The following is a 20,969-nucleotide window of genomic DNA, read 5'->3' as shown; positions in this document are numbered from 1 at the left end:
ATCCCTTTCTATACGTCTAATGTCTCTATCTCTGCCTTTAACATCTGTCTATATGTCAGTCTTCATCATATATACTGTATGTATATATGTGTGTATCTATGTATGTATACATATATGTAGATACTTGCATATGTATATATATGTGCATACATATATTTGTATATATATTCACAGTATATACACTGTATGTATCTTAATACAAATATGTACATACATTTTTACTTGTATTTGTACATATATGTGTATGTATATGTACATATATGTTTGTACATATACATACATATTTGTACATACATATTTGTGTGTAAATATATTTATACCTATATATGTATGTACATACATAACACACCTATTTCTATACATGTATGTATACATTACCTATATATGTATGTACATACATAACATACGTATATCTATACATGTATGTATACATTTATATGTATGTGTGCATATGTATGTATTGCACTGTACATTATATGCATATGTATGTATATACAGTATAATTTCTCTTTCTCTCCCTTTTTCTACCCTATCTATCACAATCTGTCTAGTTTTTTTATCTCTCCCTTCCTACATACATATCTCCATCTCTCTCTACATATTTAGCTCCACCTACTGTTTTTGTTTGCTTTACATTTATACCGTTCAAACACCGCTGTGTCGCGTGGGCTCAACGTACGTTTGATGACTGACAAGCAGCACCACTGAACCTTCTTCCAGCGGCTGCACACCAACCACGTGTTGACTTTCTGCAGCAGCTCAGCCAGGTGGTCTGGATCAGATTTCATGATCTGGTCAAACTCTGCGAACTGACGCACACGTAGACAAAAGCAGAGAGAACAGAAAAGTCCTTGAAAATGAGGGCACACTATGTTTGTATTCTCAGGAGCTGCCGTGTGTACAAAATGACCTGCAAAATAAGGAGGTGATTAATTATGTGGACTTAACTGTACCTTTCCAGGTCGGAAGAACACTCTGGTCAGTCCAAACTTAAAGTCACTGTCATTGAGTCCAAGAGCTTTGAACAAAGCCTGGAAAAGAGCAAATTCACTTGACACAGTCTGATTAGAATATTTGGGGCAGCAAAATCCACACTTCGGGACTTTTACTGCGAAAATTCCACAGCTAATTAGGATTTATTTCAAGTAGATAACATTGTTGCTCTAACACTGCTCTGCTCTAATAAGAGAGCGGAAAACAAATGAATATATATTTTTTGCCACCTTGCAGAATAGTCGTGGATTCAGCCGTGTTAATTTTTCTGGCATGTACTGTTTGTACATGTTGTAAAGTTCGTGGAAAGGTGCTCTGGAGGGAAAGCCGCCCTGCATCAGGTCCAGCACTGACACCATGCCTGTCCAAACAGAAGGGTTTCACAAAGAAAGGATTAGTCAAAGAGAAACCAGTTTATTCATTATAACAACATTTTTATGTTTTTTATTTTCCATTTCCACAACAGGTGATTGACTTCATAAATTTAAAATAAATAAATCATTATGTAGACGGTAAACCAATTTAAATATGAGTTATTTTTAATATATGTTTAGTTAAATTTAAATTACATTTTTTTAAATTAATTTTCAGAAAATAATAAACCTGATAATGACAGTAAATAGTGGCAGTCATGAATATGAATATTTTTTTATTAAACATAATAAATAAAACAAAGAAATTGTTCCCAGCAATATAATCAGAAAGCAGAGAGGCACAGATTTGTCAACGTTGGGTTTAAGAGGAGAATCTGCCAGACTCAGACTGCACGTAAGGATTAATAATAATAATAAAACACAATAACTTGGTCCCTTATTCCCTTATCCCTTCATTTACAGTGTGAGTCTTTGGAACTAACACAGGCTGCCACAGGAGGCGCCATTAGGAATATGTGGATCCTCTGGGCATCAAACCCAGGAATCTGTGTCTGTGTCTGAGCCTCTCTTTGTAGGTCAATATATAAAAGTCATTGTGGTCAATCTAGTTCTAATCCTACAGTATATTTGACCTGGTGGGGCTGTTTTTACAAACCTGCACACTGCAGCTGCGAGAGAATCAGAGCTCCTTCAAACTGGTGGCTGACCATCTTCAGGTTGGGTTTAACACAGCGAATGAAACTGGAGCCCTGCAAATACGAGAAAATGAATGATGAAGAATTGATTTTCTCAGTCGGCGTCTGCTATCTGTGAAACTCCAGTAATAAGAACATTCTATAATGATTTCTACATTGCATTTGACGCTTTGCAATTGCAAAAGAATGGTTTTTAATGATACAAAAAAAAAAAGTGTTGAGAAATGGAATGTGAAAATAAAATGATAAATAAACCAAATATTACTTACTGTGCTGCGAAGCTTTTCCAGCAGCAGGTTCAGCTGCGTCTGGACAAAAAGAGCAAACAAGAGTGGTTTAATGAAAATAAATAAAGCACAATCTCTCTCCAACTCTAAATCCAAGCATAAACTGCTTAATGAAAGCTATTTGGAGCTCAAGAGTTCAGACCAAATTCTACCTTAAAGTAGAGCTAAAATCAAACTATTGATTTAGTGTCAAGCTACAAACCATTCACTTCATCTCTCGTGAAAACAAACACATCGGGCCTGTGAGCCCACATATCACCAACAAATGTCTGCTGATGTCAAACCTCAACCTGAAACGAAAACCTGAAGATCTTAATCTTCATATTTTGGTTATTTTTCATGTGTCCTGTTGACTACCAGCCCGTTGTTTGTACGTCAAGCTGACTTTATCCAGATTTAACTGCCGAAGATGGTTGGAAGATAAAAGACTACGGTAAAATAAGATGAAACTAAAACAGACTAGACAACTAGAACTAGAGAGAGAGAAAATGATGAGAAGATCAGAGGTTAGGAGTAAGTAAAGGACGAAAACAAGCAAAGACAAATGTGTGGACTAAGGTGTTGTTTTTACTGTAGCTCACTGAACCACTGCGGTGATGCATCGTGCTTTGGCTTTTCTAATCTAGCCCTGGAGGTCGAAGCTATAAAATAAAACTTCAAAACTTAATGAATTCATTTTTAGGTGCTTAAAATTACAAAACAGTCTGAAAAGTTTAATTACAAGGCGAAGTACTGTTTTTTTCCCACCGTCCGTTTCAGAGTGAAATTAAAATGCATAGTTGCAGGACCTTAAGGCAGGACATTGCCTTCAGTTAGCGGGACATTGACACTGACCTTGAACTTATTGCCAACGCTGATGAAGCTAAGTTTGCCAGCCTTCTGTTTGGAGTCCTTGGTGGTGGCGGAATTCTCAAACAACTCTCGAACAAATTTGTCTTTCGATTCACACACGAGGCTCTCGAGAGACATGTGAAGGGCGTCGTTGTTCTTCTCCACAAAACGGGTCTGCAGACATGAGGCACAAACACAGACACAAACAACACGGAGCACATTTAAAAGTTGATGTTTGAAAATGGTTCTCTCTGTCTAGGTATATCTATTTATACATATCCATATATTTATATAATATATATATGTATATAAAATATACATATATGCTATGTATATATTATATACACTCACCGGCCACTTTATTAGGTACACCTGTCCAACTGCTCGTTAACACTTAATTTCTAATCAGCCAATCACATGGCGGCAACTCAGTGCATTTAGGCATGCAGACATGGTCAAGACAATCTCCTGCAGTTCAAACCGAGCATCAGTATGGGGAAGAAAGGTGATTTGAGTGACTTTGAACGTGGCATGGTTGTTGGTGCCAGAAGGGCTGGTCTGAGTATTTCAGAAACTGCTGATCTACTGGGATTTTCACGCACAACCATCTCTAGGGTTTACAGAGAATGGTCCGAAAAAGAAAAAATATCCAGTGAGCGGCAGTTCTGTGGGCGGAAATGCCTTGTTGATGCCAGAGGTCAGAGGAGAATGGCCAGACTGGTTCGAATCTCAATCCAATAGAGCATCTTTGGGATGTGGTGGAACGGGAGATTCGCATCATGGATGTGCAGCCGACAAATCTGCGGCAACTGTGTGATGCCATCATGTCAATATGGACCAAACTCTCTGAGGAATGCTTCCAGCACCTTGTTGAATCTATGCCACGAAGAACTGAAGCAGTTCTGAAGGCAAAAGGGGGTCCAACCCGTTGCTAGCATGGTGTACCTAATAAAGTGGCCGGTGAGTGTATATGGTACATATATGTATATCAAGGTGTATATTTGTATAAATATATGTATATATGCATATATATGTGTTTATATATGTATATATATATATGTTGGTGTGTATATATTTTCCTCTCTGTAGACAGATAAATTAATCACAAATACTGCAAACACTAACAGTACCCTTCTGTATATTTGTGAAGCTAAATAGAACTTTTTTTATGTTTATGACTATTTTTCCCATCAGTGTAAGCTTTCAAAAACTGTACTTATTTTCCACTCTACTTTGACAAAACAAATTATACGCTAACTGACCGTTTCGTAGCAGACGGCTCCAGCAAAGTGCCTGATGATAAAGCCCTCGTCGTCCCGGAGATTCCGGTGAATCGTCAGCTTTGATTTTCTGGGAACCTGAGCGGAAGAGTTAAAAGGCAAATTATAGTTAATGACAGTGCTGGAAAAACCATATGTTGATTTCTCTCTGATTAAAGTCACTGGGTGTTGAGCAAGGCCTTACAAAAGCATGAAATAACAAACTCTGTGAATGATATTTTCTTTTTCTTTGTAATGTGTACTTTACAATACACCATTAGCCCCATTGATTGAACACTACTCAATAATTACCTTAAGTGTTAAAGCTGATTGGTTAGCAACCAATTAAGGGTATTCCAGTAGATGTTGTAGTGTTTTTTCCTATTTCCTTTATATGTTAATACTTTAGTTTATTCCTCGTAACAATCCTACAGTGAGAGTGTTTGAGATGTTGTAGTGTTTTTTCCTATTTCCTATATATGTTAATACTTTAGTTTATGCGTCATACATTAATTCAAGACATGAATAGACGCCAAGGCCACATTTACAGAAAGATGTCATGCTACAGATACAGGTATTGACGAGAGGGTGTTTAAGGGGAGGTGGGGGTGTTGTTGGATCATTCACAAAACTGCTGTAATACGCAGTCAAAGAAGAAACGGCAACAATGGCAGGCTCTGTACAGTTCAATTGCTCCCCGTGTCACACAAAAAGCTTAATGCTATTGTCCTGTTTCTTTGAATTGAAGAAAGAGAATAATGGCAGCAAACCGAAGCAGAACAACGCACAAAGGCAGGAGATAATAAGTAACACAGCGGAGGAGAAAGAAGGTGCGTGGGAGAGGCACTGAAAGGAGGCTGACCGTCAATCTGAAGTGGTCTTTATGCTTGCTGTGAACAGCAAGTGCAAAGTGTTGGTCACTGGGCTGTGGAAGACGGTTCTCCTCATCTAGAATGTCCAGGACACCTACCAACTTTGCTTCCACCAGGTCTGAAAATGACAGAAATGTATCCGTTATCTACAGTGTTCTAATCTACAGTACAGTTATCAGCGTAACTGGTTACACACACACAGGTACTGGGATTTGATGCAAGGCATTTATACAGATGGAAACCTCATCACAGTGGCTTCTGAAATTAATATTTGTTAGCGAACCTCCATTGTTTACTGATTGTGAATATTCAAAAACACAAGACGTGTTGATCAGGATGCTCAATTCGCCGTTTCTCTGAATTATTCATGTGCCTTGCTGTGTTCGGAATATAATTTAATAGCCAAGGACCTCGGCAAAAAAATCTGCATAGCCAAGCACCTGCGCATAAATCCTGGAAATTGATGGATGAATTAATGGCCAACGCAAACGGTCATTTGCAAGTCATAAATGTTATTCATGGCTGTCAGTTAACCTTGCACCCGAATACTCACAGGCTTTGAAATACAAATCAAACCGTTTCACCTTGATGCACTGACTACTTCATCCCATTAATTTGAGGATTCATTCTGAAGATAAGGACGACCAAAACAATGAAGCGTCATCTCTGTGGCTTTTTCGCAGCACAAAAGAGTCCACATGAACACAGGGATACTCATCCTGCATGCTCCCTTCAGACAGATACATGTGGCAGCCTCTTGGATAATGAGCAGTTGATATTTTTGCCCCTGTGACAGGTGTATTTTTGACACTCTAAGATGATGCCCACAGCAAGCACAGGGGAATGCCATGTGGGTGACCCGATGTTACACTGGAACTCACCGCGGTACATTTGTGTTGTGAGGGCACGTCTGTTTCTGTACATATAGTTTTTTCATTCCATACATTTTGTAATTTGACAGCAGAAGCTCTCAAACGCAGCACTTCAACTTAATGATATACCTGAGTGTCACTTAGCAGACGTGCTTTCACTTGCTGAGATAACCCCAGGTCTGTGGTACTTGTGGATGTGAACAGACATACTCCTACACACGAATGCTTTTGGTTTTGGCATCTGAACTCTAATGGAGACAGCCGTCTCACCGGCTGTATATATGCTGTACACATCACTTTATATTCTACACCTCAAAAGTCTCAGTCCAAACAGAACCGACTTGTGCTTTTAACTTAACTGGTCTTATCCCTGGTCACAACCAGGAGGAGGGAATCAGTCTACAGTGTGTTACAGATGTAGGTTCTCTCCTTTTTGACTGCTAATATTCAGCTGTTTCAGGGATACGTGCTAGCTGGTAGCATGATAGCACTCAACAAGAAATGACGCTACAAACATTTTGTTGTAATGTTGGACGTTAAAATGTAATGTACATTTTTTACCAATTTTCTGCCATGTTGAGTTGCTATTTCAGTGATACCTGATGGTATTGTAGCTCCAAAGAGTAATGGAGCTAACAAGCTAACGACTTCAGTTTGTAGCTGTGAAATTTAGTCTTTAGTATGTTTTGTCAATTTTTGTGTTCTACCTTTTTGGGTTTAACGGAGGACCCAACCTAATTTTTCGTGTATGACCAGTTTCATTATAATTACTAGAGATAAGTCCAGTAGAAGTCAACGGACTATCTTGGTTTCCTTGAGTATAACTTATATCTGAATTTGTAAAACCTCCTTTGGTTTACAGCAAACCAAAGGAGGTGACCGCGCCCTAACCCATTGGCAACATGGTTTGATCACCCGTGGTGAGGTGTGAATCGGGCGGGGGGTTCATTGAGTCTGTTTGTGTTTCTTGTTGTACGAGGATTTGAATTTTCTCGTGAACTCAGGACAACTGTGACGGTCGTCACTACACTGTAAACAACATTGTGCCGTTTGTGTTTGGTATCTATTCTTTGGGCCTAACTAGTTTTTGTTGAGGGCGTTGCTGGGTTTGAATTAGAGGTTTTTTCAGAGACATGAATAACATAAGGAATTACAATGTTATTCTGTTTATTACTGTTCTCAAGAAACATAGAACATCTGGTTGCCTAAAGTTTAGTCTACTACAGCTGAAATGACCTTCATGACTGAGAACTACATACGTGATGTAGCTAACAACTCCATTGTGTATGTGAAGTTTAGCCTTTAGCATGAACTGTCATTTTGTGTGTATTGAAATTTTATGCATGTCCATTTATATTCCGTATTTGGCCGTCGGGTTAACAAGATACATGGTAGCATCGTAGCGAGCAGCCTGCGATGAAGCTAACAACTGCACTGTTTTGAACATGAATTGAAAAGGGATTTTTGCAATTTTGATTGCGAAAGTGAGATCAACAATTTTACTAACGTATGTCAGATTCTGCCATGAAGTTGCAATTTGTCTACATTGTTTGTTTCTGGCATGCTAGCTTACATGCTAGCTTTAAGCATTAGCTCACAACTAGAGATATAGCTAAAAATTACACAGCTTCTTATATGGACTGTATTTTCTACATTACTGTTTCTTATTGGTCATTGTTTATGTTCAGGATGAACAACACACTGTTTTTTGATTATTAACTTAATTCAAGTCTTAGGTAATAAATCATTTAGGCTCTTACCAATGCAGTCCTGATTGTCAACGTAATGGACCTCATTTACTCCCAGTCCTTCTCTTTGATACAGCTCTTGCTCCTGCGCAGACAGGAAAAAATAAATTGACAACAGGAATAGGCTTTTGAAAATAAGCACCCATGTAAATTTTAATTCACACATAGCTTCTTAACGTCACCATACCCTAATTAAAAACGCAACGAAAAACAAACGGAACCACGTCAAACTCAAAACATCCGATTCACTTAATGAGACGCAGGCTTAAGCCAGAATTGTGGCACATTAATTGGAAACCCTTGAAAAAGAATAATGTTAAGAGATCACAGGAGAGGAACAGGCCTCATCATGTCGCCTGCAGAATTAGCATTGTAATGAGAGACAGGGAGATAGAGGAGAAAAAAAAAGGGAATGGAAAAATAAGAGAAATACAGAGAGCACAGAGACACAGAGGGGGGAATCAGACGTGCTTTGAGTGCCAACCACTCCCGTCTGGCTTGGAAGAGTTAGTAGTTTGTATTGTGAGTGACATGACACAGCAGGTTTTCTCCGGATAAGAGAAGAAAAACGCACTGTATTACCTTAATCCACACCCTGGCCACCCACCTCTTTGAGAATTCGCTCATTGAAAAACTGCTGCAGTTTCTCGTTGCAGTAATTGATACAAAACTGCTCAAAGCTGTTATGCTCAAAATACTCTGGGGAAAAAAAAGAAAACAGAGAAGGCAGAAAACACAATTCTATTAATTCCATAATGAAGAAAATCACAGATTCTTAGTTAATTATAAATCATAAACAACGCTACATGGTAATGAATTAAATGTCGAGGGTTATTATATTAGAGAACATGTTGTACAGACACGTGTTTGTATAATTAAAGTGGTAGATTAAAAATAACACTTCAAAAACAACATTTTTTGAAGCTGTATTTTTTTTTTTTTTGCAAATCTCTTTAAATTGAATCAAAATTTGACAACAATTTATAGAGCAGTAAATGCATTTTATTACCGAACCCAGCTATGTCCAGCACCCCGATGAAGTTGGAGGACGACTTGAAGGGGAAACACTGGTTAACACGTTTGACGACGTGATCAAAAAGCCGGCTGTACACGGCCTTGGCCAGAGCGTCACGGGCATTGTTGGCTTGTTCCACCTTCAGAGGCACCCTGGGAAAACGTAAATAAGAAAAAAAATGGGACAGAGGCGTTGTGAAAGTGAGACGGCAGCAGAAGCAGAGCTGTGTTGATATAATACATCTCGTCGCCGGGCGCTGCTCCCCGGCTGATCCTTTTCATCAAACCCAATGATCACCTTAAATGAGGGGCTCTGAGCCACAGAAACCATATTAAAGCTATAAGCTGAACCTTCTACCTTACTAACGACACTTCAACACCTTTTATTTTAAATTATTTAGAGGGGTTGACTGCACAGACAAAGTGCAGGTCCACAGTGGCCCAGAGTTCAAATATATTCTCCCAGCAGCAAAGATGAGATGAATTCAAAACCATTTTTTTCCTCCCTTTTTTTTTTTTGCGATGATAGCTCCTAACTTACTTTTTTCCTTTTGAAATTCCACCCACCAAGTCTCCAAAGGAACCGACATCCGTTACACACAGGAATAGTTCACACTCTGACTCACGTGGGAATTCTCTTCCTTCCCGTTTCACTATGCCATGACTTTAATGCTGTGAATGTTTGAACGACAACAAGGCCCGAACAATTAACCTGCGTTTTTCACCGAGCCTAAAATGTGGCACCCCTGATGCTTTACATCCACTCACCTGTTACCTCCAGCCCCCCCGCCTCCCATCCCCCAGGGATTAAGCGAGGCTTAATGACAAAAACAGGCCCCATAGCCCCACCTGCTCCCCTGACACCAGGCCCTTACTGTACTGTGACCGTGCTCCAATGCCTCCTCAGATACAAACTGCATTATTTATGTGGAGAAAACACTTCCAGGCCAGGCAAGCATCTGGCCTTACTGAAATATTTATCCACCAAACCAGGCCCCATCACTGCCACAGTACATACTGTAGAGGCGGTGCCAGCGTAGTGCCATATTCCGCTCTCAACATGTTCACGGTGTTAACCTTGCGAGCCATCATGACATATTCATGCAAATGAAAGGGCAGGTTACGGCGTAAAGGCTTTTACTGTGGCACAAAAGCAAGGGCAGCAACACTAGAATGTAGAATTGGACACAAAATCATAAAACTCCTGTTCATGTCATAAAGTCACTAATACTTAATGATGTCATTAGATGCAGGGAAAGGTAAGGGCTGAGGTGAGATTGTGGCTGGTGATTTAGTTCAGTGGCCCTTGAAGGGAACATGAAAAGGAGGAAAAGAAGAAACTGCATATTGTTGTTCATGTTCACATACCATACAATCATGCACACATGAACAAGAACTTAATTATATTGTATGAAGCCCTAATGATGGATTATGTTGCCGACCTTCGGTGGTGCTCAGAGCCGGAACATCTTATGCAATACCAGTGCTGATGAAAACACTGGCAGTATGTGCAGATGTATATTTATAGGAACAATTACTTCCACAGATTGACATTTTTCTTGATAATGAACAACAAAACACTTAAAAGAAAGTTTCCCCCCTTTTTTCTAATGAACATGTCAAAACAAATGTTCTTCTCTTGGTCTTACTTAATAACTGTGCCTTTGGCGCCCCCTGCTGTAGTCAGCATGACTCTTGTAGTGAGGCTGACACGGAGATCCTCCTGATCCAGACCGAGCAGGTCAGCACACCATTCCAGAGTTTGGCCTGATTGGTTTTTTAGGACGCAGCCGCCTGAAACACACAGTGAATAACAAGTCGGTCACAATCTGGGGTTTGTAAATAGTTTCCCATCTATTAGTCGTCTTATTTTTGTTTAGTGGCTTTGAAAACATCATTCAATTAAACCACAGGGACCTCCCAAGACAAGAGAGCCGCTGTGGTTGCCAAGGTAGCAGAGGTCTTTTATTTTTACCTCTCCTCCAGGTGCATTGAAGGACACGTGTCTCATCATTAAAGCCGTATTCAGACCAAAGATTACACACGTGCTTATTAATAGCCACTCGTTTTAGCTGGTCTTAGCTGTGTGACTTGTTCTACTTATGAAGATATTAAAGGTCCTTTCAGGAAACCAAAGATGATTAATTCCTATTCGTGACAGCAAAATGGCTGGGAGTTTGTCAGATAAGCTCTTTGTTTTTTTTTAGAAAAAGTGAAAAACCTACAGTATGAACATCTACACCTATCTATCTATGAACATATTATCATACACTCATCTACACTTTGGATATATTTCTCTCACCTGAGGAACTCCCTGTCTCTTCAAAGTCAATGTTGCCCAGATGCAGAACCCCAGCGACCACTCTGAACAGGTCAAGCTTCTCCGTGTCATCAAGACCGATTTTCTTCATGGCACCACACATCCTGTTGAAGTCGCCCTGGTCGTCCAGGAGGGGGTCCTTCAGAGCACCGACCTTCAAATGCTGCAGAGGACGTTTGAGTTAGAAACAACAGCTTTTTAGTCAGCATGGTAGTCATACTGATCTACAAAAACTAAAAAAAAAAAAAAAAAAAACAACAACAAAAAACACCCAGACATCTTATTTTAGAATCTGTCAAAGTCTCTGAAAGCATCAAACCGCCGTTAAAAAACACCACTCGGATACAGAAAAAAACAGTTCTCAGAGTTTTAGGATGATGACTAAAAAAGCATGCCACTAAAAATGAGACTAATTGCTTCGCAGTAATTGGAGGATAATCCAGAAGTGACATTTAATATAGAGTGGCTGCAAAAATACACGACTTAAATAATTGCGCTAACAAACGTTTTATGGTTATTGTAGCATTGGGAATAAACCATTATCACTAATTTGTCAAAAAAAAAATCATGTTTTTATCAAGAATTATTATAATGTGTAGTTTTGCAGCCCTCAGTTAAAACAGCAACACCTAGTGGATGCAAAAGGAGGAAGCACACAGTGAAAGAACAGAATCTAAACCCATCAGAGGGGAAAAAGTCCAAAGGTCTGAGTAGAACAGAAGGGTCACCTTGTTGTCCTGTGGGCAGTCATAAAGGCAGAGGACAGGACAGACAGACAGATGGACAATTAATGGATTAAAAAATATTCATTACCACTGTGCTGCTAGCATATTTGTGAGAGCAAACACGACAGCGTCTAGTAAACGGAGTGATTGTCGGAAAGGTTGGAGAGATTTAGAGAGTTCAATCCAGTAACAGACATCAACATGCATTTTTTAATGACGCTTATGTTCAACTATCACGGCAAAATGTGTCTTAATTGATCCTCTTCTTTGAATCTATTGGGCTAAAAAAACCTCTCAGTTCCTATTCTGTCTTGGAAAACAAAAATGGAAATAAACATGTATAATTAGCCCCCGAGAGAGCGACCTGCCACACTTACTCTGTAAATTGTTTCATGATATTAATTAAATGTCTCCTGCAGGCTTTGCACAACAGCTCAACTTGGACCCGGCTCTGTTTCGTGCCTTACATTATTCATCGAATACACAGACCTGACCTCTTTTTTTTTTTTTTTTTGCATAAAATATTGTCTGATTGATCCGTTTCTGCGAATACATTTTTAAAGCTTTGCAGAAAGTTTTTACAAACATTGTAGACTGGGATTTAATTTTAGTCAAGTGATTATTAAAAAAACACTATTTTTTAGCTTTATATTTTACATAAAATAGTTTTACACCAAGTAGTAACCCAACCCAGAATTTTGACATTACCTCAGCACTCTTGCGATTCTGCATGATCTGTGTATCAGAGTCTTTACAGGCAAAGTATCTGGTGCATCCTCGGTTCAGGTACTGGTAAAAAAAAATAAAAAAATAAAAGAAATAAAACATTGAAACTTTTAAAACAAATGTAAATTTAGACAGTACTAAAGAATATTTGGGTGATTTCTCTATTGATAGCACCATCTCAGCAATTGACTCAGTTGTTTCTCCCAGTTCCGTTCCACAGCTGACTAGTGGTGAATTGCACAGCGTAATTGCCTCTGTTGATGTGGCTATCACCTCAGGGATCCGGCATAATGACAAGCTGATATAATGATAAACATCTTAAGGAACAACTTGAGCTGCTTGTTGTTCCGTTAAGCGTTGTTCCATAGAGCGTGTAGGAGAAAATCACATGGGAGACAAACACCTTAATGCCCCCTCACTTCACCCCTGCTGAGGTAATAAGTGCATTTAAATAGCAGAGAATTCAATTTGAAATATTTTGGTTACTGAGCAACAAGTTTGATGTCATCTGGGAGGGTATTTTATCACCTCGCTGGTTAATGGTTCCAAATAAACTCATTTAAAGTATCTGCGACACGCTCCTAAAAAAAGGCGGGGACAAAGGCAGTTGCACCGCTGGGTCACATCCGTCTTTTCTTTCAATTACACGTTTAATTGTTTGGGTAGTGAGGCGTTAGAATAAAAAATCCATTCTTTTGCTATTTACATTGTTTTACATTGTTGATTTTTTTTTTCTAAAGGATGTGACGCATTTTATCCAGACACACGCCTGGACTGCAGACAGGTCAGTCAAACATGGACAGCAGACGACCAGTGAAGCTCTGCTTTTGTGATCTATGCAGAGTGAGACATTTGACTGAGAACATTTTTCTGTCAAATGATGCAAACAATTTGTTTTTAAGTTTTTTGGTTCCCGCAGGAAGTAGTTGGCAAGTGAAGCAGACGAGTACGTAGTCACGCTGAGGTCTATGCGGAAGACAGCTTTGTTTATATTCACCAGTTTACGGCAAACATTGGATTGTGCTGCATATGCTTTCGATCATTTGTGTTATTTTTTTGGGGGGAACTTTTTTCTGTTCATTATTATAAGTCAGAGTTATTGCAAAGATCAAGATACGTCGCACTGTAGGAATGGAAATCAGACCTAAGTCGAGGACCTTCTGTATGAGTTTCTTTTACCCTGATCTTCACTCCTAAATTGTATTTCCAGAATGATTTGAATTATTTGTTTATAAATCTCAGATGAGTTTGTGTCCAGATAATTCTGCAGCCTCGATTAATTTTTTTCTTTTTTCTTTTGCACAATACTGCCTCAGGAATCACTTTTAAAGTATCCATTCAAGGTTGTTGCTAAGGCAACGTTGCCAAAGGTCTAAACGATCTGAACCTCTCTTTACTACAGTAGTACCTGCAGGTGTAGACAGATGTGTATGTGTGTGCATTGTTTTTGCGATCCTGCAGTGAAAAAACACATTGTAACACATTAAAGTATTGAGAGAAAACACAGGCTTCCTTGACTTTGACCCTTAAGTTAAGAAAAAAAAACAGTCCAGGACACAGACCCTGAAACTGTCTGGGGAATCCAGGTGTAGTTTCTTCTTGATGTCCTCTGATGCCCCGGCACACAGCCTGTAGAAGATGTGGTAGTTCCTCTCCTCGTTACTTTGCATGCAAATCCTTGACTTTTCCAGTAGGTAATGGGACACAAATCCACCCACGACTGCATTCTGAAAAAAAAAAAAAAAAAACACACACATTAAAATAGACATGAGAGCAGATCTTTTAGCTGGTTTACGTGGTGGAACAGTCAACATAGATGATCACATAGATGATCACTCATTTACCTTCTCATTGAAGTGGATTTCTACAAACTTCCCAAAGCGACTGCTGTTATTATTGCGCACCGTTTTTGCATTTCCAAAGGCCTCGAGGAGAGGATTTGCTTGAGTTTAATGAGATAATAAAATAAACATATGGATCACAATAATACACGACAAAATAAACACAGGGATGTTTTCATTTAATTTAGTTTTACCTTCTACAATTCTCTCATCAATGTCCTGACCGGTGCCATATGTTGTCGTCAGATATCTGTAAAATTCAAAGTTTTTTACCACAGAAACTCCCGCTTACACAGTATCTAGGCAGTAAAATACTACATTAGCAGTAATACACTGCATTAGCTGCACTCTCATTCCCACTGGAATTTGCATTTTTATTTTCATGAACATTTGCATTTCCCTGTGCATTCACGTCAATGGCCATTGTTCTGTTGACGTTAACTAAAAAGGCACTGTCAGTAAACTGTGTAGTATCCTGGTTATTCAAATTGAGATTCATACAACAATATTATTTCTGGGATAGAATACACGGTTCATACCTGAGAACAAACTTGGTGTTTTCAGTCTTTCCAGCTCCAGATTCACCCGAGACTATAATGGACTGACTCATCTTCAGGACCTTCATGTCTCTGTAGGCTTTGTCAGCTGTGAGGTGATGACAAATATCCCATGTTTACTGTACACAAAATTATGCGTAATATGCCTTTGCAGCAGTTAGCAAGTGTCAGCTCTCACCAATGGCATAGACGTGTGGCGGCAGCGTTCCCAGTGACTTCCCCTTGTACGACTTGATGGACTCAGGGCCGTACAGTTTGGGAATGTCATAGTAGGGATTCACGGCTATCAAGATATTAGCCACGAACGTCTGAAAAGAAAAGACATATATTGTTGATTAATGCTGTTGCCGTGGTAACAGACAGGCAGACTTCTTCACTGGTCTGTCCGCGCCTTTCTCCCTCTATTTACCAGCTGTTCTTCATTTCCTTAGTGACAGCCAAGGATCAGGGTTGGGTTTTCAGAGTCTGACTTTTTGACCCTGTTTTACCTTTCCATCCTGCTTCACCACCTGGTACCTCCACCCAAGGGAAACTAGGATCGGCTTCATCTCTGTCTCTGTTGTTATTGTATCTGCCTTCGTAGTAATGGTTTGAAGCATGTGTAGCGAGAGCGAGTGAAAGGGAGGTGCAGGAGGAGTGATGCAGGAAAAAAAGAATGAAAGAAGTGCACGTACGTATATGTGGTCTTTACTGTACCGCACTCGGACGTTGTTGAGTAGTGTGGCTTCGTTCAAGTACATTAGAGAGCCTGAAAAAAAAAGCAAAAAAAAAAAAAAGCTTAAGTTTAAGGTTTAATTAATGTATGTTAGAAAAACTGGTTAGCCTTACTGATGTTAGAGGAGCACTTAATAACCTGGTTTTTACAATAGACTCCTTTTTTATTGGTGTGCCACAAGGTCCTATTCAAGTACCTCTTTTGTTTTCACTTAACTTGCTACTTCAATTACTATTTCTAATATTTCTTTATCAAAATGGTGCAGTACTGTTATAACTGCATCAAAGACATACAGCAGTAATTATCAGAAAGTTTGTCTTCATTTGGAAAGTCATAAAACATAGTATTTCCTTTGTAACTTGGACTACATCCTCTATCGGTTGATGCTCAGGCTTTTTATTAATATCAACCCTAATCTGATTTAGCTTCTCAACATCCATGGCAATACGGCAGTGACCATGCTTTTATTTTGACTCTATGTTCTCATTAGACTTTAATACCTTTTTATTATTTTTATTCTGTAATATTATTATATATTTGAAACACTTATTTCATAGGGTAAACAGATATTCCCTCTCCAAAATGCTCCAAAATAAAGGCTTCTTACAGTTGTCTTCTACATGTTTGTTGACATCGTCTTCTGCTGGGAACACTTGGTTCATCGGCGCCAGAAACGTCTGCAACACAAACAGATCACATGATCAGTTGCGGTCCTCTGTAGAGCCCCGGCCCGCATTAAATACAATCATATTTTTGGTTTGTGTCAGCGTTTGAAAAACCATATGGAAACATAATAACATTTTATGAGCGTCTTGTTAAACATTGTCAAAGGAGCTAAGCAAGCGTGTGCAGACATGAATCATTCATCATGCTTCAAGATCACAGCAACGATGTCTGCTGCAACATTTTCCCCAGTCTGAATTAGTTACCGATATTCTCACTCTATTGTCTGAGTTAATGGAAATAAATTCAATGGAACAAGCCGGCTGTGAGAGAAACAAGGAGAGACATGGCAGAGTGATGAATAATTTGGTGCTAAAGCAACAGGATCTGAACACCTGAGCGAGTACCCGTGTGTGTGTGTGTGTGTGTGTGTAAAAAGTTGCTGCTCTTAACTCCTTGAAAGTCATATCAAGGTAAAATAATAAACACCAGGGACCAGAACAAGCACAATTCCACAGGATATATTTATGGATAATAAGAACTGTATAATTCACAGTGCCTCTGTCTGTGTCTCTGTGTGTGTGTGTCTCGATGCGTGGTTTATTACCACACAGCATAAACACAGTCCGCTCTGTGTGTCGGCTACAATACTGTGGTTCAGTCTAGATTCTGCTTGTCCTCAATAACGACCATGTGAGAAATATTTCAGCAATAACATTGACAAACAAGAAGAAGAACCCCGCGGACACGGGGGCCATATTCAGACAAGAGGCACTAATGAGTTCAACCCTGCAGAAGACCCTGCTCAATGGCTCTTTCATTCCCTTCTCTGAATGGAGCCGAGCTGCCGCCTCGCCAAAGGTTTTCCCATTGATGTTAAGATCAAAACCAATCAAATCATCCCCCCAGCTGAGAATCCGGCAGACCTTTAAATCATCTTGTGTCTGTGTCTCACTTTTCAGGAGTTATCGACCAATCAACGAGGATAATTTGCTGACTGAAGCTCAAATATTTGGAGAATAAAGTGTTAATTATTGTAAGTTCATATAAAAAAACCAACAGAAATGATTTTTTTTTTTAGACTTGACATGAAAGTCAAAGTCAGAAAAAACAGACTAAACTCGTAACTCACATTAAACTGTATCCTCTATGTTTGAAGTGAAAAAATTCAAAGTCAGAAAAAACAGACTAAACTCATAACTCACATTAAACTGTATTCTGCTATGTTTGAAGAAAACAACAACAAAATAGCAGAGAAAAATAAACTATCAAAGTACTTGGAAGACAAACCCCTGAATATACCAACCAGTTTCATTAGTCGTCAGTAGCGATGCCCAATAATATTACACTACACTTATACTACACTCCATCATTTGATTGACTTTTGGGACTGTTCCGTTCCCTTGTCTGTGGAGGTTCTCAGTCATCCAGGTCATGTTATCCAAAAATACCTACATCGAGGGCAACTGGACGGTGTAGGTTTCTTGAAGATGTTTCACCTCTCATCCAGAACTGAAGAAGCCTCTTGGATGAACCTCGATGTAACTATTTTGATTCTGTCCAGTTGTCCTCGATGTAACTATTTTGATTCCGTTCCCTTCTTTTTCTAAACTTAGAAACCGACTCAGTAGAAATGGCTTTTTCTTCTCTGACCGAGGTAACTGACTAAAACAGGCATTATTTATATCATGTCCTCAGAAGTCTTCACTTGGACTTGAGGGGACCTGAGGAGACCCTCAGATGCTTGCACCGAGGTCCCTGAGTCTGTAACTTTGGAGGCTTTTATTCCAGACTGAACCAAGTCCTTCACTGGTGTCTTAAGTTATTCTGGTGTCTTGACACCAGTTTTCTTCTCGTTCACTTTCTTATGCATGAGTCATCTGGACTCCACGATAAGCCTCCTCACTTCAGGTTACTAACTCTTCTGTTTTTGCCGTGACAACGTCATATTGTTTCTGTAATATTTTAAGTTTCCTGTGTAAATGCATTAAAAGAATCAATGTTTCTTGGGGGAGGTGAACGACTTAGATGGTTATTGCAACAGTATTGGTGGTTGGTAAACATCAGACGTCTGCTCACTGAGGACGGCCACGTGACAGCTCAGGTGTAACAGGTGGCCTTTACCACCTAATGAGCTGCTCTCCCTCCAGGCAACACTATCACACACCTGCTGCTGCGCTCTTTATTTATTCATGCCACAGTACATGCGGTCTCTCGTGTTTCTCACATTTAAAACACCAGGGTGCCGACGCCTTACCAACTCCCTCAAGACAGAAAAATAAAAGGACAAAATGCATAACATTATTTTTTCCTCTGACACAGTTTTGTTATTACATGAGTGGCAGGTGGAAATAAAAATAAGGTACGTTTTTATGTCATGATCCTCAGGGATGAGGTTTAAATAGACACAGTTTTTGGCAGCTATTAGAAACCAAACCAAACCATCGCTACGCCTACGTCAGAGAAAATCACTTTCTGAAAATTGTGATCATGTGTGTGTGTGTGTGTGTGTGTGTGTGATTACCCACTTTGCCCCTCTGGGTCAGTGGCTCAATAGTGAGCGCGTCAGCTCCGATGTCCACAATCATGCCCAGCTGAAACCCGTCGGTGGGGTGGGGCGCCCACACAGGCTTCCCATCCTCCATGGTTTACCTTCAGTCAGGTGAAACTAGATGATGGAGAGAAACACACATGGGACTTAGAAGAACTCAAAAGACTCAAGAACAAAACTTACAGACGTTGTTTTCATAATTAATCATAATAACAAGTTTAATATTAATTGTATATTTCACAAGTACGTGGTTCCCAAAGTGGGGGGCAGGTCTCGCTTGGGTGGTGCGTGGTGAGTTATTGCAGCAGGTCAATTTAATTTAATTTAATTTTGTACTATTTTACCACAGTGGGAGTTTTGAAGCATTGGCATTAACTTACTGCTGTCTATTTTGCTTCCATTCAACCTGTTGGTCCTCGTTTTATTATTGAAAAAGATGAGATTTTTTTCCAAATGCAACTGCACTAGAATTGTTTTGGGGGAATATCTAAGAGCCATTGACATGAAAACAGACCCCGAGGGAAGTGCAGTCAAATAACAAACATCCCATTCAGACTATCTCAGGTCCATCAGTATGAGATTGCGCTGCGTTGTTATTGGCCTCAATAACAAAAAGGCATATACGTCTATTGAACTGCTGTCATGTGGTATGAGACGATGCTCTGTTGCACCATTTCCATCTCCCGGGTATTGTTGTGTATCTAATTAGAGTAATAGTAAATGTTATTGTACAGTAGTGTCTGCATTCAAATTTCCTGGATGGATATTATCTTGAATATGAAATTGATTTTAGAGACAACACTGTTTTCACCTTCATTCATAGCTCAAAACAACATGACCATTCAAGCAGATGCCGGGTTTCTGTATTTGTCTCGTTGAGGGATTCATCCCACATTCACAGAGGTTGCAAAGGAAAAGTGCTGACACTAGGCCTGAGTATCCAATTAGCTTGACAGATTAAGGTCAGATGTCAGAGATCCTGGTGCTCGGAACTGCTGAGTCACCCAGCACAGAGTTGAAAGTAACTTTCCGCATTGGCAATTTCACTGCAGTTCCAGACAGATGATATGTTTTTATTTTATGTGTTGTTCAAAACTATCCCAAAGAAGAAAAAACAAGACAATATTATAACTCTCACATAACAAGGGGAACCAGAAATGTATATATATACTGTGTATATATATATTGCAGTGTGTCTCTTTTGTATTTCCAACAAAGAGATATATCTTTGAATACTGTTATGAATCAGTAACACTGGACATTTGACAAACCAGTCAACAAACCTGGATGGCATTATTTTATGGATGCCAATAAAGAAGCTTGACGGACATTTGTAAAAAAAAAAGAAAAAAAAAGAAGAAAATGTTTCTTTAACCTTCAAATATGAAGGAGATGAACTGTCCTTCATGTGGTGGATTACATCAAGGTTTTCCCACAATTCCTTCTACTGTCGTTGTTAGAATAACTACAAAGACATTTTATAATTATCAAAGTAAAATGTAAAGACTGTGAGTATGGAGGACGTCTGACAGATGAGACTCTTCAAGTCTGTAGGAACATAAAACACAGCTCACCAAAGTACGAGCTAAAGAGGTAGTTAAAAAAGAGATCTGCTGCCTCGCTCAGGAAGATGACCTTCAGACTGAAGTGCAGCAAATGAAGGCATCACTCATGGCTTTCCACAAAACCAGGACCAAAACTCTAAACAGACAAGTAACTCCGTCGCTGCAGCTTTAAATCCTCTTAACATCTGACCCCAATCCAGACAGTGAGGTGAAACACATTACCTGAGATCCAAAGCTTATAAATACAAATTAAACATCCGTTAGCAGGACGATGCAAGAGGAGCGAGGTGTCACACGTGCCATTAAACACTGAGGACATTATATTGCAGCATTAAAGAGAGAGAGAGAGAGAGAGAGAGAG

General features: G+C 39.4%; 1 protein-coding gene across 2 annotated transcripts in view; it reads right to left on the bottom strand.

Annotated features, from left to right (window-relative positions):
• Positions 1 to 20,969, bottom strand: part of LOC103377973 (unconventional myosin-VI-like) — a 40,509-nt gene that overhangs the window by 18,541 nt on the left and 999 nt on the right. For both annotated transcript variants that reach the window (XM_025054792.1, XM_008308984.3), the window contains exons 2-23: positions 19,021 to 19,160; positions 16,437 to 16,506; positions 15,789 to 15,862; positions 15,293 to 15,422; positions 15,097 to 15,202; positions 14,752 to 14,807; positions 14,561 to 14,658; positions 14,279 to 14,443; positions 12,699 to 12,779; positions 11,248 to 11,428; positions 10,595 to 10,739; positions 8,941 to 9,098; positions 8,539 to 8,630; positions 7,944 to 8,016; positions 5,302 to 5,429; positions 4,443 to 4,538; positions 3,184 to 3,354; positions 2,332 to 2,370; positions 2,023 to 2,116; positions 1,224 to 1,354; positions 954 to 1,031; positions 680 to 809 (exon numbers count right to left, since the gene is read on the bottom strand). In XM_025054792.1, the coding sequence (XP_024910560.1) occupies positions 680 to 809; positions 954 to 1,031; positions 1,224 to 1,354; positions 2,023 to 2,116; positions 2,332 to 2,370; positions 3,184 to 3,354; positions 4,443 to 4,538; positions 5,302 to 5,429; positions 7,944 to 8,016; positions 8,539 to 8,630; positions 8,941 to 9,098; positions 10,595 to 10,739; positions 11,248 to 11,428; positions 12,699 to 12,779; positions 14,279 to 14,443; positions 14,561 to 14,658; positions 14,752 to 14,807; positions 15,097 to 15,202; positions 15,293 to 15,422; positions 15,789 to 15,862; positions 16,437 to 16,506; positions 19,021 to 19,137 (2,413 nt within the window). In that variant the 5' untranslated portion in view covers positions 19,138 to 19,160. The remainder of the gene's footprint in view (positions 1 to 679; positions 810 to 953; positions 1,032 to 1,223; positions 1,355 to 2,022; positions 2,117 to 2,331; positions 2,371 to 3,183; positions 3,355 to 4,442; positions 4,539 to 5,301; positions 5,430 to 7,943; positions 8,017 to 8,538; positions 8,631 to 8,940; positions 9,099 to 10,594; positions 10,740 to 11,247; positions 11,429 to 12,698; positions 12,780 to 14,278; positions 14,444 to 14,560; positions 14,659 to 14,751; positions 14,808 to 15,096; positions 15,203 to 15,292; positions 15,423 to 15,788; positions 15,863 to 16,436; positions 16,507 to 19,020; positions 19,161 to 20,969) is intronic.

Source organism: Cynoglossus semilaevis, chromosome 1, assembly GCF_000523025.1.
Source record: "Cynoglossus semilaevis isolate Cse_v1.0 chromosome 1, Cse_v1.0, whole genome shotgun sequence".
Taxonomy (NCBI): domain Eukaryota; kingdom Metazoa; phylum Chordata; class Actinopteri; order Pleuronectiformes; family Cynoglossidae; genus Cynoglossus; species Cynoglossus semilaevis.
This window is presented reverse-complemented; position numbering and strand designations above follow the sequence as displayed.